The 25,569-nt window shown below is 36.2% G+C and overlaps 1 protein-coding gene across 1 annotated transcript in view; it reads right to left on the reverse strand.

The window, feature by feature from the left end:
• Positions 1 to 25,569, reverse strand: part of RASGRP1 (RAS guanyl releasing protein 1) — a 37,728-nt gene that overhangs the window by 3,713 nt on the left and 8,446 nt on the right. The window contains exons 3-16 of the mRNA XM_053981204.1: positions 17,997 to 18,102; positions 15,816 to 15,878; positions 14,590 to 14,721; positions 13,366 to 13,519; positions 9,807 to 9,980; positions 8,958 to 9,074; positions 6,975 to 7,250; positions 5,700 to 5,780; positions 4,941 to 5,045; positions 3,828 to 3,937; positions 3,035 to 3,179; positions 2,316 to 2,352; positions 1,616 to 1,762; positions 62 to 432 (exon numbers count right to left, since the gene is read on the reverse strand). Of these exons, the coding sequence (XP_053837179.1) occupies positions 62 to 432; positions 1,616 to 1,762; positions 2,316 to 2,352; positions 3,035 to 3,179; positions 3,828 to 3,937; positions 4,941 to 5,045; positions 5,700 to 5,780; positions 6,975 to 7,250; positions 8,958 to 9,074; positions 9,807 to 9,980; positions 13,366 to 13,519; positions 14,590 to 14,721; positions 15,816 to 15,878; positions 17,997 to 18,102 (2,018 nt within the window). The remainder of the gene's footprint in view (positions 1 to 61; positions 433 to 1,615; positions 1,763 to 2,315; positions 2,353 to 3,034; positions 3,180 to 3,827; positions 3,938 to 4,940; positions 5,046 to 5,699; positions 5,781 to 6,974; positions 7,251 to 8,957; positions 9,075 to 9,806; positions 9,981 to 13,365; positions 13,520 to 14,589; positions 14,722 to 15,815; positions 15,879 to 17,996; positions 18,103 to 25,569) is intronic.

The raw sequence follows: 25,569 nt of genomic DNA on the forward strand, positions 1-25,569 counted from the left end.
ACACATCAACCACTTGACCGTACTCTTGTGTAAAACAGAATTTGTTCCATCATGTATGTACCTGCTCAAGTTCCTGGTATGAGGGTTTACAGCTGTGATGCTCCTCCTTGATTTTCTGGCTGGAGTCCTTGTTTTCCCATTTAACAAATGCCTTTCTGCGGCCTAGGATTGGGCTTGGAAATGTGGATGCTGGAGCTGCCTGGAGATAAGGATTTTCTGGCATCCTGTGTTCTTTCTTCTCTCTCCGCTTACGAGATACATCACCAGCCAGCAGTACAGGATCAGTCTGTGTACTTTTATGAATCACAGCTGGTTTCAGCCTCACTGAGATTTTCTGAGCTGAGGAACCCATGAGCATAATGGTTCGATCCTTGCTGTCTTCACTGTGCTCCACTACATCTCCATTAGGAAAGGTGAATGATCCTTCTTGTCCTTTAAAATATATATGGTAAATTAAGGTAAGATCTTCTCCAAGAAAAGGAGAAACAGGAGGCATTGTAGTTAAACATGATTTTAATAAATGAAACATTTATTCCTTACTGACTTTGCTCTCCAAAATAGGTGTCATTAGAAGTTTCTCAATGTTGTGGCCCTTGAAACAACTCTTAGCCCTGTTTCAGTAACACAAATATGGATCAGTAAGAAGAAAACAGGTGTGGCATCAAGGTCAGCTTGAGAAAAACTTTGATAGGGGTAAGAGGTGGTTATTATGTAGTGCTGCAGTCATTTCAGACACAGCCACAGAGATGCACATAGTATCAAGAGAAATGGGCTGCACTGAGCTCTACGTGTGTGCTAATAGGAAGCCTAAGGTGGAATCCAGCAGTATGAGTCTTAAATATAACAAAAAGGATTGATAATCAAAGTGGCAGGAAGCAGCTTTGAAGAACATTAAATACAGGCAAAGAGCAGGAAAGAAATTCAAAGAAAGTGAATATGCAAAGAGTTGGAACATCAAAATAAAAACAGAAGTAGCCTGGTGTTTTTCAAGGACAACATTCCTTCTTTGGAAGCCTATACAACAATACACAGTAAGAAAATTTTATACAGTTTGTTTGATATGAGGAGAAAAGAACAGAGAGGTGTAGATTTTTCATTTCCATTTCTGTGGAAGATGGACAGGAGTTAGAGATTCAGCTACTGAAGTGGAAAAAATAAAGACAATTAGCTGTTGGTTTTGCTAGCACACAGATACATAGGAAAATTGTCTTTATAAACTCCACATTAAAATTGGAATTGTAACAGTGCAGTAGTCAATGTTACAGCTTGCTAAAAATCAAGACTTGCTTGTTATAAGGTGAGAGAATTAAGGAAGCCTGTTAGCTCTTCATCTAGCTCTCATGAGAGTCTGGCAGATTTACTCATTTTTTGGTGGAATTTGTGCACTATACATTGTGTAGTGTGACAAGAGATCTCCTGGAAAGGGAGTCCATCCTTAGTCTAGAGCAGGAATGGTGTTACTTGATACAAGCTAATATACACTTGTTTCTAGTTTCTCTGTAGAAAAAAACACTGCAGTTAACTCACAAAACCTAAAAGGATGCTGTACAACAGCTTTAAAAGAAAAAGGAGCAAAGAAAGGAAAGATTATCTGCATATTTTGATCTTTTCTCACCATGGAATTGTTCTTTAACTCCTACTGGGCAGAGGCTTGAAGCAAGAGCAGATGTTGGGCTGCTGTCTGCAACTGAAGTTTTGGGTCTTCTCTTGCACTCTATCACAACCAGGTCTTTGCATTGCTTGTGACAGTTCATCCCACAGTCTGCAAGCAAAACAACATTTATGTGATTCAGTGGCTCTGGTGTAGCATCTAAGGTAGCTCTGCCACTACTGCCTTCCTGGTGTTCTCTACATGCATTACCTGTAACAACATAGATCTGTAAAACAACATCCCTTTGCTATACATGCCTAAAACTCCTTTCCATTATGAAAGTACAAAATGGCACCATTCAGTCACAAAAGTGCTCTGACTATAGGAACTGCAGAGAAAGCCGATACCTGTATGAGGAAGAAAACTGCAAAATAGATGTTAGGAATGTGCTGCACTATAGTCACAGAATGGTGATATTTGTCTCCAAGGGTCTGTTCCCAAACCCTCTGAATTCAGTCATGTATTGCAAAGCATTAGAGCTGTCAGTTACAAGTTCCTTCATCTCTGCATTTCTTCTGTCATACTATTCTTGCATCAGTCTTGTCCTCCCTGGGAGGACCTCAAATGGGTCAGTAGATACAGCCATGGATCTCAGGATGATCACAGGTTTTTGTTATTCCCTATCAATTATGGATTAAAATTAACAAAGTATAAAGTACTTTACCTTTGCATCTGTATCCTTGTTTAATGACTCCCCATAGCTGAAATTCAAACAAACAAAAAGCCTACATATTAATATATTTTTCTGCATGTTTGATAGCCCCAGATAAAAAATACACTAAAAGCTCCACTCTTTTCTAAGATTTGAGCATTTGCAGAATATCTTGTTTTCCTACACTTCTAATCATAATGTCAAAATAGAACTATTTACCCCTTTAGCAGAAGGTAAATAGCATATTTTATGTGTCTCAATGACAAACAAAATATCATGAGCTAGTCTACTGAATACATCAGCAGATGTGGCAGTTTCTCGAGAAGCTGTGGAGCTGGAGTAGATGGAGAATTCCTGTCTCAGCTGAATGGAAGACTGGTAGGACAGTCAGTTTTATTAAACCTTCTGTGCCACAGGCAGAGGCATCTGATGTCTGTATCAGGACATGAATCCTAGCAGCCCCAAGAAGTGGAAGGCTCTGCATTTGGAAGTCTTGCCTGAGACTGTTTTGGGTGACATAACCAAACCCCACAAAGTATGAACCATGTTTAAACATATTGGCACTGCCAAGCAGGGAGTGAAGGGTACCTTAAACATATACAGAGGCAGAAGTCTGGTGTTCACTGATGTTTTATATAGATCCATTTCTGTATATGACACAAGGCAATTATGAGATAAAAAAGGCATAATTCCAAAGAAAGTTAACATAATGTACTAAAAAGTAAGCTTACAAATCCAGCACAGTTGTCGCAGAAAGTGGGCCTTAAGTAAGTGGTCTCTTGGAAGTTGTGAGCAAAGCCAAGTCCTAATTTGGAATAGATTGAGCTAGCCCTCATAAAGTAAGCTGTTATTTCATCCCTGCTAATCAGACCTTCCCTGGAAATAAACAAGAAAAGTTGTTTGTGAGACATAGATTTTGTTAAATGCATAAGGAGAATTAAACATCTTTTTCTTCACATTTTATAATAGCAGAAGTTTAATGCACAAAAAACTACAATGATCTCAGTAATCTTGCCAATTGCTTCCAAAGTATACAGAAGCTTATCTACACATTTAAACTGCAAACTGACAGGAAAAATGGAATATCTGCGTATGTGATGCAACTTCAAAACTATATCATAGTAAACCTCTGAAAAATCACTACTGTACTTTTCCATGCTCTAATATGTTAAGAATAATGTTCCTGATTTTATCAAAATATACATTTTCCAATTCTCTATTTTTAAGGGACAGCTTTATCATAGGAAAATTCTTTAGCAGAATATACTGGATATAATTTGAAAAATTGTTATTTTTCTGTTGTCTGTTTTTCTTTCTAAACTAGCTTGGATACCACTGCTGTAAGCCCAATGAAGATGTCATTCACAACACATTTAGAAGTTGCTTTTGTCAGTTATGTTTTCACTTCTGTCTGTGCCTGAAGAGGATGTTTTTAACACCCTAATGAAAAAATACAATTTAAACACAAAACCCCCTAAATCTCTCCCAAAACAGATGCTACAAAGTTGATAAGCAGGTACTCACCAGTCCTTAGCCATTACACAAAATGAGAATGGGAAACTGGCAGCAATCTTTTCAAATTCTTCCTGGGAAATGTATCCATCCTGATCATGGTCATAATTTTTGAAGACAGACTGCACAAGGGAATAGCATAATAGTTTATAATGAGGATGGTCTGAATTACCACTTCAGAAAGCCTCCACATTATTTATGGATTTCATCACCCATCTTCTCCCAGTGTCTATTAAACAATGCAACAGGCTAATTGCATTTTTTGCTTGAGACTAAAAAAGCATTATGATTTCTTGATTTGCAGCAAAACATAGGTAAGCCAACACAGGCTGGACGAAAAGCTTCACAACACAATGACAGCTGTTTTTAACTTCTGCTTTCAGACCATTCTGTCCAGGCCCACATATACAACTTGTACTAATGCTCTCAATTAGTGCTCTCAATGGTGGTTTCTGTAGCCAAATCAGTGTAGCTGCCTAGATTATTTTATCAGGTCAGTGTTATGAGAAAATCAGTTATAGGACAGAATTGTCAGGCAGACACCTGTTTCCACTTGTGGAACGTATTACTGTTTGTCATTGGCCACAAGGCAAGGAGCACATCCAGAATAAATTTAGAAATATATTCCAAAACAGCGTGTATCAAAGGATACCTCACAATATTAAAAGTCCTTAGAAAGAAAAAAGATGAAGCAGGCAAGCAAAGATGAACTATTTACATCTCTACCTCTATCAGTTTTGGAATCAATCACCTTACTTAGTAGTTTCCCATAAAGCAGGAGACCCAAAAGAAAAAGCAATTGCTGCTTGTAACAAAGCCACTGAAGGCCTCCTGTCAGACTGCATCGGTAATACGATGTTGGAGACCCTGGTAGAAATGGACTCCCTGGCTCCCTGAAAGAGTGACACTGCAAGTACACTAACCAGCATTCACACCTCCTGCTGGCCATTTACCCACTGAAGGAATTTCCATCTGTCCCTCACAGCTGCTGCTGCTGCTGTTTACAGGTAGGCAAAAGTATCTGTTTGTGAGGACAGAAGTCCCATTCCTATATTTCCTCATACCCTGAGATTAAGGCTATAAACATTTACAATAATATGAAGTACACTGGCCAACCTTACTTACATCTACCATCCTCTGAACGTGTTTGCTGATGGTTTTTGGATCAGGTTTTGGGGCCACTCCTGAGGCCCAGTCTGCAACTACTGGTGGTTTGGAAGGTGTCATAGGCTAAAAAAAAAATTGGAAGTACCACATTAGTACCACATGAAAAGATTTTCAGTAGTACACTTCTTCCATTCGTGACAGTGGACTATGTAACACAGGATTGTAGAAATGACCTGTTGGACCCAACATCGTTCTTTGGATAATTACATGGTGCTTAAGCTCTTTCTTGAATTGTTCAAAAGAGCAGTCATTCCTTAAATTGTCACAGTTCACTGACAGCCCTGTAAAATCACCATCTTTTCCATATTAATAAAACAGGAACAAAAATACCACATAACACTCATGGGTTTCATCATTTGAATCATATAAGAATTCTCCATTTGAATAAAGTTGAAAAAAGTATCAACTGCCAAGATTAAGACTGATGTCATGCCTCTACACAGCAACTTCATTTGTCTTTATGTTCATATTATAAAACCTGATATGGTGTAAACTCTGCCATATATTCTATCTTAGATTTTATCATCAACCAAACAATTTGTGCTTTAATAGATTTCACTCAGTGTACAAAGCTAAAGTGTTTTCAATTTAGCATATAATAAAATAAAATAATAAATTGAATGCAGAAGATAAACATTTCTTTTAAAAAATCCTGGTTTTAAAATACAATCACACATAAAAGCCCTCCTTTTGCTAAGAATCTGTAAAGGCCCTTACAGCAGCTCGGTGACTTCGTGGCTCTCGTGCATACGAAAGTTCATAAATTTCATCTTCTGTGTAGTAAAGATCAAGGGACAGCTGAAAACAAACACATTAGTTTAATCCCAGAACAGTCATTACTACTTTATAAACTTGCTGCTGGAGTGTGCTCATATTTTTTGGTGCATTATTTTGTTATTTAGATTACACCTAGAAAAAATGAACTTAAGCTGCACAGGTCTTCACAGTGATTTGAAATGTGTCCAATTCTACATTACAGACTGTTATTGCCATTATTTGGAAACCTGTAACATGGAGTACTGGGAGTTCAGAAGCTCCTGCATTGAAATGAAGTATTTCTTCTCATTTATATCCCGTCATATATTCCTGCATGAAATTATGACAAAGTTCTACATATTTGTAATAGCTGTTTTTATAAAACATTATTTAGAAGAAAAAAATACTCAGAATAATTTCAAACAAAACATTTAAAAGGAATAGCAGGAAGAAGTAAAAAGTTCACCATTTCAATGCATAGCTGTATTTCAGGCTCTGGGCATGTGTGCTTAATCTCACACAAAGGTGCTCCCAGACAGAACAAATAACCTCAGGCACATAAGCATTTTTATCTATTAGCTTTTTCCTGAAACAGGGCTTGTAACCAGAAAGTGGAAGCGGACTATCTGGTTTTTCCAAGATGAGATACTTGTTAAGGCCAAACAACACTGAGAAACAAGAAAGGAAGATTTACTCTTTTAATAGAAGGTAGTATTTTAACTTACTAGGAGAAGCCAAAACTATAGTTTTAAGAATGTCCTAGGTAGTATCAATTTTTAAGTAGTATGGCATTGACTAGGTAGGACTGGGAGTGAAATACATCAACTATATTTGATTAATGTTTATGTCAGACAGTTTCTTAAGTACCAGAAGAGACTTGGTTAGAAATGCAGTATCTTGAGGGACTGAACTTTTATGTGATTTTGTTCTCAGCACAAGGAATCTTCCTTACTGACAGTACAGAGAGTAATACTGTACTGTAGTGAAGCAGAAATAAACATTTCCTTCCCTTATAGAAATAATTTGAAGCATATTGCTGAACTGGCACCTCTACCTTTGCTGCCACTTAAATCATCACCAATCTTTTCTTTTCTATTCCTATACATTTCCCCTTTGGAGAAAAAATTACAATCTTATGTATTCATAATTAATTAATTAATTGAATTCTCAATTTAGTTATTTGATAGGTATATGACATTTTTAATTGGATGTATTTATCTTATCTAACACACTTACTGTAAGCAAGTGAACAAGGTCCATATTAGCCTCCAGGGGAAGTGGCATTTCCTGGAGTTGTATCAGCTCATCTATGTGGTTATAGAGAGAATACAGTTTGTATACATTAATTTTTTTGTCCTCCAAGTAGTCTGGCATGCCCTCATAAAGGGATATCAAGTCTTTCAGGTGGACCCCAAGGATTGGGATCTTAAAGTTACTGCACTCGTTATAGGCACGTCGGTAACTATCATAATTTCTGTAAGACGAAAGCAATTCTGTCATTTCATTAAACACCTAAAAATAAAAAGAAAACCAAAAAATCAGTGCTGGTTACTGTTTCTGTTTTTGTCATACAGCACAAGAACTTCCCATGTCATTGTTAAGGAATTTACTCACAACTCTTGAAAAAAAATTTAAAACTTCGAATGAAATCTAGGTATTCTAGATTTTCTGTACCCATAAATTAGGTACTACTATGTAATTACAGATGGTTAATATACAGCCTAATCTATAATGCTGGTCTCCTTACACTCCCCTTTTAGTCAAATGAAAAGAAATATGATTCTCTCGAATCAGGGGGGTCTGTATGCAGTTAATGTGTAAGTATAGCACAAGCTCTCTGACATTCATAAGAATAGCCATCTTGACATTAAAATGTGGAATGCATTCTCTGACTCTCAGGAGACCAGCTGGAATTGCTGGAGAGGTCCTGGCAATGAAACCCTGTGCTGTGCCATGATCCCACTGTGGTGTGATCAGAAGTCATACTATGGTTCAAGGCAGCATACCTGTCTTTCTAAGAATATTTTTTGTATGGAAATGAATTAGAAACAGTATATTGAGTTTTTTAAAGGCCAAATTAATCTTCAGTCTAGCAGTATAAATATTTCCCTTGTTTAAAATTATACAGGTACAAAGTTGACTCATTAACATAACAAAATCAATAGACTAATGTTTTCTCAGGGAAATTCTTGTCAAAGTTCTCCATTTGTAACCTTTACTAACTGTTTGATGTAGTTAAACCTCAAAGTGTGTTTTCAAGTCAATAATTACCAGCCTTTTATTATGTGCTTTCTATTAGCACCTGTATATAATTTCTTGAAACAAAAAGTTATTCAAATGATGTGCACACATGCAGTCCTTAAAATGACAAAATTCGAAAAACATGTTTCTAAAATAAGCTTTCTAACTGATTTTATAGATTGTGATAGTTGTAACCATTTCCAGTGCGAGGTCACACTTCAGGTCTTTACTCCAAGTATGCACTGTTCATTTAGGTTGATCATACTGTGATCAAAAGAGGCTCATTAGGTACCTTCACGGACTCTTTCAGGCCCCAAAAGATGAAAGTATCTTATTCTCTTAAGAGGTCTCTTAAGAATCCACATGAATGCTTAAGAAGCATTGCTAAAAAAGTATGCCTTCCTTCCCTTTTTAATAGCTTTCATTGGTATTTCACAAGAATTTAACTGGAAATTAAAATAGATTCCTAACAGTCCACTATGCTATGTGGCTAAATTTGTTAAAGTCTAAATTAAATAAAACCTGTCAAATGGAAAGATCAGATGAATAAAATCAGTCCTTTCACTCAAAGTGCAGAGCTCTGTGCTAGCATTTTACAGATTAAGGATGATCTATGCTACTACAGAAGATAATAGTTTTGTTTTCAAGTGTTCTAGGATCCAAGTCTCTATTTTCATGTTTGAATATTATTCTGTACTACTGCATGTAAGTGAAAATGCAGCTCATCACATCTGAGACTAAAGGAGAAAACATAGAGAATCTATACAAGTCTTGAGAAAAGGTGGGGTTGCAAGAAGTGTAGGAGTAACTGGTGATGTAGAGTAGAGGTAAAATAATAAATAAAAATCCTTCAAAACCAAAGAAATTTTTGTTCTGTCTTTCCATCTTATCCAACAAAAAAGGGTTACTTTTAGTGTGTGCAGTGACAAAAAAGTTAAAGGTTCCCGTACTTGTAAAACTTAGAGAAGCAATACTAACCTTAATTACATCATGAGGAACACATGAGCTTGTTTCCTTGAGCCTGGAAATGGAACTGTGACAGAGACCTCCTATCACTGCCATTAATGTGTTGAAATTCTGCAGCTGGTGGAGCTTCTGTGTTCATATTAAAAAAAACCAAAAAAACCAAACAAACAGTATAATTTAAAGGTTTAGGTTGTTCAATGTGCACACCCAAATTTTATTATCCTCTATTGTCTTCCTCCAAAGTCTTACAAGTTCATGCCATTTGACTTCATGTATTTTGGTGACGAGTTGTGTTTTTACTGGGTGTAACATGAACTTACTCTACTGTTATTAAATCAAATATTAAATTTTCAGATACAGTAAGTCTTCAAAGTACCTCCTCAGTACTTCCCCCTCTTCCCACAGTCTACCACAAGTAAGAAACACTGCCTATTATCTTGGTTATGACTGCAGTTTAATTAGTATGCAAAGAACGCAAATAGGACCATAGCTCTCCTTTTACCCAGAAAGGTGTTTCTGGTGGAATGCTTCTAATTACAGCCAAAGCCATGAGAGTTGCTCATGCTTTGGAAAGCTTCACAGTCACAGCTGGGAATCTCACATGCTGATTCAAAAGCAAGCCTAGTTTTACAGTGAAAATAACTTCTTCAGAATGAACATGAGAAAGTCCTGGTGCTGTGACACTGTAATATCTGAACACTTGGTAAGACAGCACACTCACACAAATGTGGTGTGTATGAACCAGGAGACCAGTGCCAACACTCCCAGCTCACCCTACAGTAGTAGGATGGGAAGAGCAGACAAAAGGGCTGCATCAGAGAAAGACAAAATAAACACCAAACATGCTAGATTTTAACTGACCTGTGCAACATGAATAAACTTGATGAACACTTCAGCCCGAAGCTGTGGTGTTGGTCTGCTGAGAACCATTAGCTGCACCCACTGAGAGATACCATTGCAAAGAGAAATTGATCTTTCCATTGTTGGGTTCTCTTTCACACAACTATTCACAATGTAGTTCTGATAATCTGAGAACTTAAACAAAAAAAGCTTAAATGAAAATTCATGTAGTTTCATATGCCTCATGATCTGTGTGTGGACAGAGATCTGCTTTGCAAATGAAATATAAACTATATCTTTTATACCTGAACTATCCATAAAACTGAAATATTTCCTTTGTAAAAGCTTTGTTAAGTTCAAAGCAGGGGCTTCCACTAATTGAATTAACTGAAAGCTTCTTTTTGCCATATCTCAGAAGTCTTGGCTCTTATAAATCCCAGGAGGAGTAGAACTGGGGCTTTCCTCCCAGCCTCAGTGGCTTCATAGATTCATTGACTTCTATTGGGAAGGTTAAACAGAACTTAAATTATAATCTAATAACTCAGTAATAATTTAAGGGAGTTCAGTGGTCAGTTTATGTATTCTGTAGCTGGGGCACACTTCTGAATTAAGCTACACCAATACAAAAAGCAAGTTCAGTGGGATTAATACGAAACTGAGTTAAGACCATTAAGAGTGAGGGCTGCAGATTCCTTAATACTTTTAATACAGCTTGTGAGAATCTCTTATTTAATGAAGACAATCTAAAATTTTTCAGTAGATACCTGTAACACACTTGTTTTTAAGTCATTCTTAGATTAAGATTAAAGAGAAGGAACAATTTGCTTTTGTTGATGCAATCTTTATCCATTCTGTTGATTTATCCATTAACAAAAATAAACAAAAATTTGAATCATCAGAAAATGTGACATGGGATTACATGGGATTACATCCATTCTTTACTATGACCATTAACATTTTACCAAAAACACTCATAGCTGTAAGAGACATACATTCCTTTCCACGGGAATATGTGAAATAGCATTGATCTTTAAGCAAAGGTCAGGCTGTTGTTTGTTTCTTACTCTCCCTCTCTCACCTTCTTGCAACTTTATACATTTTTTCCATCTGTTTAATAAGAATTATTAGCACTTTAAAAGCAGATGACAGCAGACACCTCTAGGTTTGTCCTTATTAAATTAAAAATTGAAGAAATATTACTAATAAGTAGAGCTGTCCCTGAGATTACATAGTACTTACTTTTCAATTACTCTTTGAATTTTGAACCCAGCCAGGTTTGGCTGGGCTTTCTGAAATTTAAGCAACTACTTTATACAGATAGATAATTTTTAAATATCTGACTACATATGATTATATGTACATTATATGTATATTATTATATGTACATTATATGTATATTATATGATACATATAATTATGAACTTCACAGCAGTTTCAGTACAACTATGAATCAGTTAATTTTTTTTCTCAGCAGTCATCTCCTTTGGAAAAGTGTTTTGGTTTTTTTTTTTTTTTTTGTTTTTTTTTTTTTGTTTTTTTTTTTTTGGTTTTTTGTTTTTTTTGTTTTTTTTTAATGCTGAAGAAATTAATCTCTAAAATGCTTCTTGAAAGTTTTGACTTAATTGTGGTACACAAATTTATTGAGGTCAACTATAACAAGCTTGTTAGTGGCAGATATGCTGAAGTAGTTTAGCTATTTAAATATTGCAAGAGTCTGTTATTGTGATGACTAACTTAAGAGCCTCAACAGGAATCCAGAATCCAGATTCTTACAAAAGATTGTGGCCTCCCTGTACTTTATGACTAGAGATTAAAATACTTTCCAAGCACCAGCATACCTCCAGTCATTACTCTGTGAACACCACTCCTTGCATTTTAATTTGCTGCAAGATGGGTGGTATCTCATGGAAGATTTTGCTGTATGCTGTGTATGTGATCAAATATTCCCTTCTGACTTTCAAATGCCCAAGCCTTTAAATAGTTATTCCAGGGACTAATAACACAGCTGGTCATTTTCAATCTTTCTCCTGGTACATGATGCCATATTAGAATAATGAAAGGATTTTGCAGCTTAGCACATCATGAACATATTCTGCAAAGATTTAATTAATATAACTAATCATTAATTACATATTATTTTCTGACCCAAAGTCTTGGTAAGCTCAATTTACACAAAAACATATGCAGGTACCCTGCACATAAAATGCATATATGTATGTAACTGTTGGAACTCCATGACACATCTGACACTCTGACTAAAACCATACTTGTTATACTCATTAATTACCTTACATCTGCACAGAGGTTTTGAAAATGGTAAGTTATATAAGCTTTGCATATTATTACTGCCTACAGGCAGCAATCTGTGCATGACTTCAGTTCTACAGCTTTTTGAGTTTAACGCAAAACAGTCACGTACTGTCAGCTCAAAACAAAGTACATAAAAACACGACTGAAATCTTCCACCATCTAGTGAGAGCCCCTTTTCTTGCAAAGGTTCAGTTTCATATTGTAGTGTTACCAAAAAACCCTCCAAAAACAACTAAATAACAAGCAACAGCAAAAAGAAAACAACAAAAAACCACTGAAAAAACCACTTTGCTTTTAGTCTTATTATCACATAGACTTTGCAACCTTCCTAGATTTTGGTCCCTAACATTCACTTTTCCGTGTGTAAACTGTATCAGGTATGAAAAGAGGCAATGTTGTAGCATACAATGATGCAAGTGAAGCCAAGGTGCATAGGGAAGTTTGTATCTTATCAGCTACAAACATTACTGAGAAAATAAATCAAAGGAAAGAAAAAATATCTTAGATAAATCCTTAAAAATTGTTTGTGTATATGAAAGCTTGTATAATAAAATATGCTTAACACCCTTACATTAAAAATGGCATTTTCTAAAGTGCTTTCTTATCTCTGGTCTTTATTTTGTTATGCACAATCAAAAAGGCAAGCAGAGTCCAGTGGCCATCTTCAGTGCAGTCCATTAATCACTGCACAGGATTGCTGCACGGTTCACTACAGAAGCTTAGCACTATAGGAGAATATTCCAAGTTTCCTTCATCCCATTTCAGACTGATTACTGATTTGAGTCAAAGGATGCTGCCTGTTCTTGTGCCCAATGACATCCCTTGTTCTAACAAAACGAGCTTCTTTGAAAGGTTTTCTCCTCTTCCTTCCAACTGATCTTGCCCCAGCTCTCCCACAGTTGACATTGTTAACTGTGACATTAACATTGACATTGTTAGAACAATGACATCCCTTGTTCTAACAAAACGAGCTTCTTTGAAAGGTTTTCTCCTCTTCCTTCCAACTGATCTTGCCCCAGCTCTCCCACAGTTGAGGTTCATTCTCTTACTCTCATATGGTTGTAGCAGAAGGGTAGTTACTCAGAATCTAAGTTACACTGGCCACCTTCAATACTAGTAAAATAAAAGAGTCTGGAAACAGACTCAGCATGTCCAACATCTTGTATGGCAGAGTTAATCTTGTACTACTACCTCTCTGCCATATTTCCTGTCTTTCCCATATTTGCTTAATATAAATAAATAATCACATAAATAAATAAAAATAACTTACTGATATTCTTCTGAAAGACTTAAACTCAAGATAGGTAAGGTGGTCTGACAGCTCCTCTGGCTCAAGGTGATCAAAAAGAAGTGAGACCTTCCGTTTCTTACTGGTGTTGGCCTTTACACGCTGTGTCAGCTTTCTAGACCAATCCCTAGAATTTCTTTTAAAACACAATTACTCCAAGTTATTTACTGAAGAGCAAAATTTTCCTCTTTCCCTAAGTCAGAAGTGACATTGTTTTCATGCCTTACTGCAGTAAAAAGTGAATTATTTGAATTTCAAAACAGCAAACTCCTTTCATGCATTAGAGATTATATGACAAAATATTATTGTTAGTCTTTATTGTATTGATGTAGCACTTTAAGTACAATACAACTGTCTTACTAAACAGCATGAGAGTCTATATAATTTCTGCAATCAGTTCTACATTTTCAGAATAGCTGTCTGTAACTTTGTCTTCATTGAACACATCCAGCGCTCCTCCATTTAATAATCCTCAGATTTCCTTGAGCAACCCCTGAGTATGAACTGTCCCTCTTTGCTATTGACCCATAGAGTAATAAAATTTATTTCAATTTGAAATGCTAAATATCCTCTTTCATAACCAGATCCAAAATGTATGCTAAATTCTGCTCTGCTTTAGCCTGTGCATTTCCAAAGTACAAATTGACACTTGTTTTGTCAGTTGTACTGCTCCACAGAACTATCTCACTCTCATGTAACAGGCAAACATGTCTTCCCAAGAAAGAGCTGTGATGTACAGCTCTAGGATTTATTCTTGCCACAGCAAGTATTTTATAACCAAAATCATCTAAACAATATCAAGAGTCATACAACATAATAAACCATATCCTCACTTACCTTTGTTGCTAAAATATAAACACACTTTTTTTACCTCATTTGTTATTCAATCAAATTTTATTCTCTTTTTCAGTGATTTCAAATGATCTTGCAAAACCATTGGCCATCTACAAATTTTCTAAGTTCCCTGGACAAGGTAAAACCTAGCTGTCAAGGAGAATCAGCCCAAAGTCTACACTGCAACTAAACTCAATCTAAGCCATTCCTGAAAGGCATTATGTTCCACTACATAATGTATATTTCATCTGTATGAAGTATAAATTCTTGTAAGGATAGCTAACATATGACTTATGAGAGACATTATATTGAAATAAAGGAAATTCAGAGCAAAAGTTTGTTTCCAGAATATATTGAGACTTCAACACTCACATTTGAGATGTGTCAATTAGACGACAATGTAACTCCTCACCATTAGCTCGAACCACTTCTTGAAATTCCTCCATAGCTGTGGATAGTTTAGAGTCCATTTTGAACATAATCCAGAATTCTGTAATCCAATACCTATTAAAATAAAAAACACACACACAAAAAAAAAAAAAAAGTTTTGATTTAGTTAGGCTGAAATTTAGTATGACCCTGTATGGCTTGTGGAATGTTCCTTTGGTCCTTTGGTCAGTTCAGGTCAGCTGTTCCAGCTGTGTCCCAGCCTCAAGCTCACCTCCAGCCCACACTCTGGCAGGAGCAGATGTGAAACAGAAGGCACTGATGCTGTGCAATCAATGTTCAGCAAGAGGTAAAACAATGCTGAGTTTTACTCACAGATTCAACACACAGCATTATAGAGGCTGCTATGAAGAAAGTTGACTCCATCCCAGACAGACACAGTACCCAGCACTATACATGTAAAAACCTGTGCATGTTGGAAAAATTGAAATGCACATTCTTATGGATGCACGTATGTATGAATTTGCCTGGAAGCAAAAATGTTACCAGATCTCGCACAGTACTAAAGCATGCTGACATAACCAATAATAATCTGCTCTGAAATAATAAAATCATCACAATTTAAAACAAATTCTACTTTCTTGTTACTAATAATTTCCCCCTTTGTGTTAAAAAGTGGTATCCTCAATTTATTAGAGCTGAATATTTTCCCTCTCTTCTGTTTTCTCTAAACTGAGATATCAAACTTTATTATACTTAATAGGTAAAAATTAGAGTGTTCCAGGACCATTGCAAGTAGAATTACTAAGGAGAATTACCTACCAAATGCAATAGAGCTTTTCTTAGTATAAAAATATCTGCAATATCCCACTTAATTTTTAATAGACCTATATAATAATATTAGACACACTTCTATAATTTCCTGAGCACTGTCAATTTTCACAGATGTTTAAGATACAGATTCATATAGACTCAGTTCAAAATTGTGACCTGACAACTCTTGCACTGATTTAAAGAGATCTGCTAAAAGCAGACCTCTGCTAAAAGTTGGACCTCTTTGTATAGAGCTTCTAAAGTGAATATTGACAAGATGAAGCAGAATACCTGTTTCTCTTTTTAATGTCAATTTAAGATATGCAAAAACACACATATTTGTCATATGGACAACTGCAGACTAATGACTAATAGCTACCAGCCACGAATATACTTACCTCACAAAATAGCAGATCTTCACACACAGCATGGAAGAGTTATTTTCTAAAGCATTAAGATAGGTAGAAAACTGTTAAGGAAAACCACATCCATTCACATATGATGTAAAATGTAACATGCTTGATACTTCCCAACCTGTAAGCAATAACAATCATCCCGCTGATGGCAAATATTTTACCAGATTAGGGTTTTACATAAGTATATACAATGTATATTCCAAGGTTTTTACCAAAGTTTATTGCAACTATGACTACTATGAGTAATATTGATGCTGTTGCCAGAGTACTGAGTAGTGTTAACCAGTGAAGGGATTCTTTTTTCTACATGTTTCTTTGCAACATGCCTCATAGTTTCTCATAAAACTTGTGCACAGACACGTCATTAAAATTTGAAATATTCCTACCAAATGTATCAATCAATGCATTTATGAAGCAATCCTTTTCAGCTAATTCACTGGAGATAAAAAAAAAATAAAAGCTTTTTTCTTTTAAACATAACCAGTTGTAGACAATGGCAGAACAAAATGTAAATGCCTCTCCATAGTAACTTCACCTTTCTAGCTATACAACAGTTTTCATTTAATTTGCTCTGGCAGCTGAAAGAAACAACCATATTTTTAGTCTATTAACTCCTTAAAACATGTTTTGATATTGTAGCCAATGTCTGTTGAAGACATGGAAAATCCATTTTGAAAAATGTATTATGCATATCTTGATTGTTCTGATGGAGATGACACACATATTTTTGAGGCCTGAAAAGCATAATTTAATGAAAATACCTTGTGGATCCACTCACAATCTGATTGCAATTAACAGCAGCCTAAATCTACCACAGTTGAGGGGATACGCCATTCACCCTTTCAGCATGCTTACGCTACGCTGACTACAGAACTGGTGAAGTCTGAGTAAGTTCCCAAATATTTTTAAGGGCCCCCCTCTGAATGACTAGAATTAGATGACTTACAAAGAACTTGTAACCACCTGAAATCACTCCCATAATTTAGGGAATGGGAAATGGTGCAACTGGAACACTTGCAAGGTTTTGCAAAATACAAGAGCTCAGACTCAAGACCTGATCCATTCAAAACTGTCTTTAACTTTCATTGTCTTTACAGGGAGCTACACACAGAGTTAAGAGCCAAGCTTGCAAAATATGCAAGCCTAATAAAACTTTGAATTGCTTTTCTGGTTGTAGAAAACATCCCATCTCAGAAAGAAGATGCAAGAACTGACTTGTTCCATTTTCCAAGAGCTCAGAAGCCTAAGTGAAATGCAACACTACACCACAGCTGCAGCTTAGCATACTTGATCCAACATCTGCCATTAGATAAGCAGCAGAACAGTCCTGTTACAGACAGACAGTCAATGCTCCAGTAAAGCTCTGTTGTCAAGGATGCTGCTTGTAAATGCCTGGAAGATACAGAGTTTGAGGAAAGAAAAGATTATTAAATTGAATTGTACCAAAATTGGATGGATATTCTTAGCATGACAGGTCTCCGTCCTGTACTGTGCTCATCTAATTAGGAGTAAACATTTTGTAAAGCTAACAAAGAACAGGTAACATATTCCACAATTAAAAATTCCAAAGAAAGGCTAGTATTGTGAATATGATCTCGTAGCTACGTTGTGAAAAATCTAGTGAGCCAGAAACACGTGTATGAGTCCAGGCAGTCAACTCAAAATGGGAACAAATAGAAAGGAAAAGCTTATGAATTATTTCAGCAATTTTGAGCGTGTGTGAGAGAAATCATTTTCATTGAAAATTTTCACACCCTGATGATACAGTTTTGTTCTTTGCTCTTTGACTTGATAGTGGACAGAGAGAGAAACAGATTTGGAACTTAGCCCCAGGTTCACAGTATCTAATTGAGGTGCCTACATTCATCTAACACCTGCTAGATATTCCCTCCACAGCCAACAGAGGGTGATTTATCCTACTTAAAACCTGACTTTGAGTTTCATCTTTTCCTCTGTGTATAACAAGCTAAACCCGACAAACAAAAAATGCCAACCCTAAACCAAACAAAAGCACACCATACAACCAAAAACTGTAAAGAACAAGTATACAGTTTAATTAGTGGAATACTAATACATCCATAGATTAAATATCCTCTACTTACCATCTCAAACTTGTCAGGCTATCAAGTTACCTTAAAAGCAGGTGAAGATTACAAAGGATATAGATCAACGAGTTTCTGAAGCATGTCTGCAGAGGAGATGAAAAACTGATGCATGGCCAGAATTATTTTTAGCAGCTGGTTGTTTTGACATGCATTTCCTTCTAAATCTAAAAAAACAAAAAGCATTATTCATATTGAAATATTGCTATACCTTCATAAACAATTTGCAACAGGCCTTTTCAGAATCCTAATTCTAATCAGGTCTGTTCATGTACGCTATTTCAAAGATAGCAGTAATTCACTAATTTAAGGATTGCATCATTTTTCTGGTGAGAGCCATATAACAACTACTATATTTTACTACTGTGTTTGGAAGACCCATAAAAACTAAGAAAACAAAAAAAAGGTAAACAAAAAAGCGGATCTGTCTCAAAAGTAATCAGAATATCCAGATAATTATACATAATGATCTAAGCCCAGCAATGCACTTAAATGCTTCGCTTTAGGCATATGAATATAAACTTGGAAACAAATCATTGAACTGCAGAGCAAAGTAGTTCAGTTACTGATCCATCTCAGCCAGTCATTGCTATGACTACACTTATCAAACAGAACAGCAATATTCTCAAGTGTTCATGGGCCCTTTATGGTGAGCCGTAACACCAAAGTGCACACACAGAATAGGATCACAGACGTACATGGAATGAGATACAACGTATGCTAGAAACCCAGAGGTTAACCTGTGCATACTCCCTGTGCTGGACCTAAATGTACTGCACATCAACTTGAACTATGCATTACAGGGATTTCAGCAGAGGAAGGGCTTTAGACTACATCTGTCTTCTTGTGTTTGTTTTTTTTTTTTTTTTTCCCATATGTCAAAAAGACCAAGGGCATGAAATGTAGCAGAACACTTTAAAAAGTTTCCACTTCTGCAACAAACAGTAGTGAAAGTGTTTGTAAATATTAACTGACAAGGTTCTCCCACAGCCAGTCATAACAGAACCTAACTAGTTTGAATTGGAATTTGACGCCCTTTCTAATACAAAAGAAAATGTATCTTCTTGAATAATTTAAAATAGATTAAACTCTGTGGGAATAAATGTAGTTATCTCTTTAAAAAGCAGTAGCAGGAACAAGATAGAGAAGCAAAACACAATATGGCAAAATGGAAGAGGGATGTGAAACAGCAGATTTCCAGCATATGAAATGACATCTACTGCTAGGGAAGGCAGGGAGAAGGTACTTTAATTTGCACATCACCAAAATGGAACATTAAACAGAGCCTATTTGCAAAACAAGATAATCCACATTAGTTACTGGGCGAGAATTTCTATGCCCTTCTACAGGAAGATACCAAATGTATCCACCTTCAGTGATATGGGCAAGGGGAAAGCCTGCCTGTCCTACAGCCCATGAATGAGAGCAATATAGACCCCAAGTAACAGGAAGTTCTTGATCTGCCTTTTGGCTTATGCTACAAGTTCTGTTTTACAGCATGAACCAAAGTTTGTGTTACTTGTTTGTGTTCACACATAATTTCATTCCTTGCTGAAGGATATACTTCCTTACAGAAGGAATAGTGACGGATATAATATATCGTCTGAGATATAAACTGCCTAGGTATTACAGCATGAGCACTGAGGGCAAACCAGCAAGTTATTCAGCTAGAGAAGTGCGAAATTTGCAGAGGAAGGCTGGGACATCAAGAATAAATACTTAATCAGGCCTTCAGTATTTGGCACTTGAGTGGTACCCTTTGAGCATCTTCATGAAGAGTAAAATTATTTTAGGCCTTACACACAGAGGCCTGTATCAGTTTTCTTCCTTTGACAAAACTTGGTGTTCTGCCAGAAGCTCCATCCACTAGCTCCCGTTGAATCAGGAAAACAGTTCCGTATATGCTTAACTTGGAAGCCAAGTGGATATGTGCGCACATAGTCTATAAGAATATACAGCTTCTTGTAAGTGCTCAATATAGATCATTTCCAGACAACAAAGACAAAAGATAACATTCTCTCTCCCTTAGCACTTTCATTGTGTGCATTCTTTGCATTGCATTTCATTGTGTGCAAAATCCTCTGCTGTGACGTAACATAGGTATCACTTGGCCACAGGCTCCCATTTGAATTTTTGTTTTCTAGAAGGTCTCTCTTCCATTTAGCTTTTTTCATGTCACAAAGGTACAGAGAAAAACAGTATATTCTGCCTACTATTAGTCATTAAGTCAACACATTTATGGTGTTTTCTTGAATAATGAAAGTGCATTTATGCTTCACCACATCCAGACCTAATTATCTTGCAACAGAGATACACTTCATTACAATGGCATGTTATTATTTTGCACACATTAAAGCAATACTAGGTTTGGGGCTATCTGTTCTCTCATCCAACTAAAAATCTCACCTTCACAAAAAAAACCCCATTGTATTTGTGGTGGCTTAAAAAACAAAATAAATACTCTGCAAAAAGAAATCTAAATGTTCCCAGTAGAGTTGAGCACTGAACAGCAAGCCTGCATGGAACTGTACCAGCCCACAATTCACAATGGTAAAGCATCTTTGTGCAAATGCAAATGTGCAAATGCCAGTAAGAGGGCTGTCCTGACTGTGCTGCAAGCTGCCTCTGCAGCATTCTCCTGAACCCCCAGCAGTTTGTTTTAAAACTCCTTTTCATTTCCGTTTGTATACCTGCTTCTAACCACACGGCCTACCAAGCGAAACCACTGAGTGAATACTAACTAAAGTGGGATGGGTGTGCTTCAGTTAGTCAATTTACATTAGAGAAAGCTGCAAATTACTGCATAAACCTTAGCTTTGTCTCACTGCAGCAAAATACAAATAACCAACTCATTATTTGTTCCATGTTTTTCTCCTGTAAATTCCCTTATTGTATTAAGATTTTTAGTAAATATACTCTGAAACAAAAAAGAAAGCAGAAGTTGAATATACTTTTCCAGTGTTTAACTCCATGATTCAAAGCACAATGACAATTAATGATAAGTATTTTATGATCCATGTAGTAGCATAAAGCCACTAATAACTACAATTACAAAAGTTCCATTTCTTATGTGAAACTCAGAACACACAAAGGTAAGAACCTTCTAAATTAGGCCATTAGCCACTCTATTGCATGATCCAATGAGTATCTTGTAATCTGTGATTTAGAAATAGCTTAAGTATCTCTAGGTCCTTGAATGCTTTAGAGAAACAAATTACTCAAAAGTCAGTATGTAAGGCTTTAAGAGCAAACTACCTGCTTTTCACCAGATCCTGATGGCCACAAGCCTGTGGTAAATATACTTAACAGAAATAATATGTTCAGTAGAGAACATCGCTGTACTGAGACCTTCTTCTGATGCACGAGAGCAATGATAAGGCAGTAGTAAGAATGCCAAGGATGTCTTAACCAAACTGAATTTTGCAGGAAAGAAAAGTTAGCTTTTCTAGGTCTAAGAGGTCTTTATTTCATAAGCACCATCTTTATTTCATAAAGATACAGTTCCAACTGTATCACCTAGAGTACAATTTGAAATGAATCAGAAGTGAATCACAGAGCACTGACATCACATGATCAGTGACTAAGCTACTAAGAACACGAATAACTTCTTGTAAACTCCCTTAAGTCTTCCAGTGGTTATCAAAATGTAGCACCAAAAACAATGCAGTGCAAGAAAGTATCAAGCAATTGCCAGAAGTTAAGTGCAAAGCTGAAAGTCGTGGGTTGCTATTCTGATGTGCCACATAGAATTCTTCAGGACTTCTGCAATTTTTTTTTTTTTCTAGTAGTTTAAAGAACATGGTGTGGGGATGGTGCTATAAATGTCTGCAAAGATTATTAAGTCAACATGTGATCTGAAAACTGAGGGAACTTATGTTCTTAAGGTCTCAAGGTTTCAAAGACCTTGATATAACACACAGACATGTAAGAAATATGCAGATACATGTGGGAGTACATGGTAGGGTTTAGTGACTGAAATTAAATAGCCATAAGTCAATGCATCTGCCCCACATGTGAGGTGCAGTACTGCAAGATAACTTTAAAATGGCTAGAAGCAACCAAAACTAAATAAAATATTTCATAAGTATTTTACAGATACTGCCTGGAAATTCCCTTTACAAAGAGGAAACAGTGCGTTCCCCTTCAGCTTAACACTTAGGCAACCCATAGTAGCCTTCTTACTCCAAGCTTACTATTTCTGTGTTGGAACTTGATACCCTGTAACAGAGCTAGTCATTTAACTCTCTTCATTAAATTGAATACATTTGCCCAGAATCTGATTCATAAGAAGTCACCATTCTCCTTATCAGTTATGACAACATTATTGAGGGTCAGCAAGCAGATTTAACTTAAACTAATTTTTTAATGACAGCTGAATGCTTAGTTGATGGCAGATATCAGGGCTAGGAGCCAATATCTTGTATTCTGTTGCTCCAATACAGAAATAACGTTCCCAAAACCATGCTTCAGAACCAGTTTAATTTGTTCTTAAAATTCTACAGTTATGAGGACTTCACAGCTTTTGTAGGTGTCTTATTCCAATGCCTGAGTTTCTCTATTATTTAAGAGTTATCCTTTCTGTCTAAACAAATATTTCAGGCAACTTTGGCTGCTTAAGCCCAGACTCCAGCAGATGGAAAAAAAAATCTTTTTCTTAACAATATATTTTCTCTGTTTAAGGGTTGCATCCCTCATCTATTTTCTGAGCTAAGGAATACCAAATTTGTAATTTTTTTTATTCCTCAGAAGCAAGGTTTTCTAGCTCTCTGGCCAACTTTGATGTTGTTTTCTGGACCCTTTGTAGCTTGCACCATTAAGAAGAAAACCTGAATATAGTATACTACAGAGGAGATCTTAGCACCAGAGTTAGCACTCTTAATATCCTTCACATAATATCTTTATATCTTAGCACTCCTAATATCCTTCACATAATATCTTTACATACACCTACATTTTAATGTAAGTAAATGTATAATGTTTTCATACAGAAAATATGAAAGTATGCACATCCCTCTATGCACACACTTAAGAGTTTCTGCAGTGATACAACATCATTTTTGTAATTAATACAATTTTCAGTTTTAAAGTCCATTTTCACAATGAGATGCTTTTCTGCAGACATGCTGTATATTAAGGACTTTACCATACTGTTTTTACAACTGATTACTCTAAGTAGAACTTTGTACTCATCCTTAGTGAATTTTTCTTCATTTCAAATCATTATCTTAAGTGCTTAGTATCTTTCAGAAATAATATAACTTAATAAGAATATCCTTGCAAAGATGACACAGTAATTTGGTAATAAAATGCATTTTTTAGTTTTAGCTGCAGCAGAAAGCAGGTGGAATATTGAGCTCTCCAGCTTACATTTAATTCTGTACAGGATGATGGCATTCCCCCTCATGCCACAAGAGTTACATGATGTTTAGCAGACAGCACCAAAAACCTCAGGGAATTGCATCAAAGTTTTGCGTTCGTTTGTTTGTGTCTTTTTAAATTGCATTGTCCATATATGCTTGTAACTATTGAGTTTTACTTAAATTTATTTGCACGTGTAATTGACCTTAGGAAGAAAAACTCCAAAACTAAACTTAGAAGAAATCAGTATTTTCCTGAAAGCTACTTTGTGTTCAATCCTGCACAATCTCTAAACGAGCCAAGTTAATTAAAAAATTAGAGGAGACCCTGTAAAGTTGGTGTTTCTTCAAGTCTACTCCCTTTAAACTCCCTACAGAATAGAGGAGGAGGGAACCCACTCCTGTTCCTCCAAATACTCATAAACAATGCAGAGATATCCAAGACAAAAGTGAGGATAATATGCATCCAAAAAGAATAATAACACTGTTTTGTGTGAGGGTGGGGAACATTAGGGGAGAGAAATCTCTAGGGAAAATCATTGCCCTCTCTCAGAAGCACCTTTTGGAAAGCTACATCTTGCAGAAAGAGCTCTAGGTGGGTAATTCTTTGAAATGAAAACAAGGAGATAAAAGCTCTTGTCAAAGGGAAATGGGGTGATTTTCAGAAATTAAAATGTACTTTGAGAGAAACCAAATGCAATGTGGGTGGAAAGCATTCCATTAGCCTTGGAAATTCACTTGAGGTACATAGAAGAAGACAATAAGTTTGCACACACGGATGCTAACTACACGTCCTTCTACAGCATATTTAAAATATTGATTTTAGCAAATTTAGGTGCCAACTTTTAAATCAAATACTCTTTTCCTCTAAAGCCTACAAAACATAATTTGAGCATTCAAGACTTCTTCCAAAGCTTTAAGTCATGATGCTGGAGCCATGTGATTTTTTTGAGCTACGGGCAACTCCTGAATAATTCAAGTGTAATGCTTGGCAACAGAGCAGTGCTAGCGTAGGCACTGATGGAGAGGAAAAAACAGACTCCCAGAACAGAACCAGGAACTTCTGAGGCCAGTGTCCCTGTCTGACCACTAGATGTGAGCTTAACCCTTACTCTGCAGTGTTTTACAACAGGCTTCCCTCTAAGGGCGTGATTGATCCTGGGGCAGTTAGTCATCACATCCAAGGAAGCATGAAGCCTGTCCCACCCAAAGGTTCAAACTGCAACAGCCTAGTAGACACCAAGCTGCTTGCCTCTCAAGGGCTTGAAGAAGTTGCAGATCCCTTGGGTCCCACTCCCTGACCTTGATTTTCAATAGTGCTACATGCTTCAGCTTTAATATTCCTCACTTATCATTTCACTTACGTACCTAAGCTTCCTAGTCTTTGCTTTAACTTCTAGGTATATTTCTGTAACTGGGATTTACAGACTATGGCAAACTAATCTCTAACCCAGCATGGGGATGCCTTCTCCTACTGCCCCAGCAGTGAGGAGGCTGGAGGGACAGACAGAACAGCTGACCCCAGCTGACCAAAGGGATATTTCAGGTCATAGCATGTAATGCTTAGCATTTAAAAGCAGGCTGCAAGTTTGTCAGGGCTGCTGTTGCTTGGGAACTGTCTGGATATCTGCTGATTGGTGATGGGCAATTAGAATATTTTGCATTGCTAAATAATAGTTATACTGATTTTTCTTGAAGTTATATTTAGATGCATGAAGATAGAACTTGCAGTCATAACCCTGTAGTAAATACAAGTAAATAAGAGACTGCTTTATAAAGAAGAAAGTCTAAGTTTTCTTCATTTTGTTTTATTTCTTACTTCTTGGCTTTGGAAAATTATATTGAAAAAAGTAAAGTCAAATTTGCTAAATAGAACTCTATTATATATATATATATATATATATATATATATATATATATATATATAAATATATAAAGTTCCTTCTCTTTAGGAAATTTTTTTTCACAGATATCAGGTTAAAGAAGAAATCATTTTCATTTTGGTACAACCACAATTAACTTTAATAGTTAGCTAAACAGCACTTAGAATTCTCCAAAGCAGTAACTACTTTTCTCTTCCCACAATGTCATGCATTCTACAGAGCAGTAATGACTCTTCTGTTCCCACAATGTCATTAATTGATCATTAACATAGTTTCTGTTGCCAAGCAATAGTAAGGTTTCTGCACTGTATTTGACCAAATAGCACTCAGATTACTTAACACACACTGATCAACAGCATTTTCACACAGAACAGCATCGTGAATAAAACTTAAC

This window comes from Vidua macroura, chromosome 6 (genome assembly GCF_024509145.1).
Source record: "Vidua macroura isolate BioBank_ID:100142 chromosome 6, ASM2450914v1, whole genome shotgun sequence".
NCBI classification, from domain to species: domain Eukaryota; kingdom Metazoa; phylum Chordata; class Aves; order Passeriformes; family Viduidae; genus Vidua; species Vidua macroura.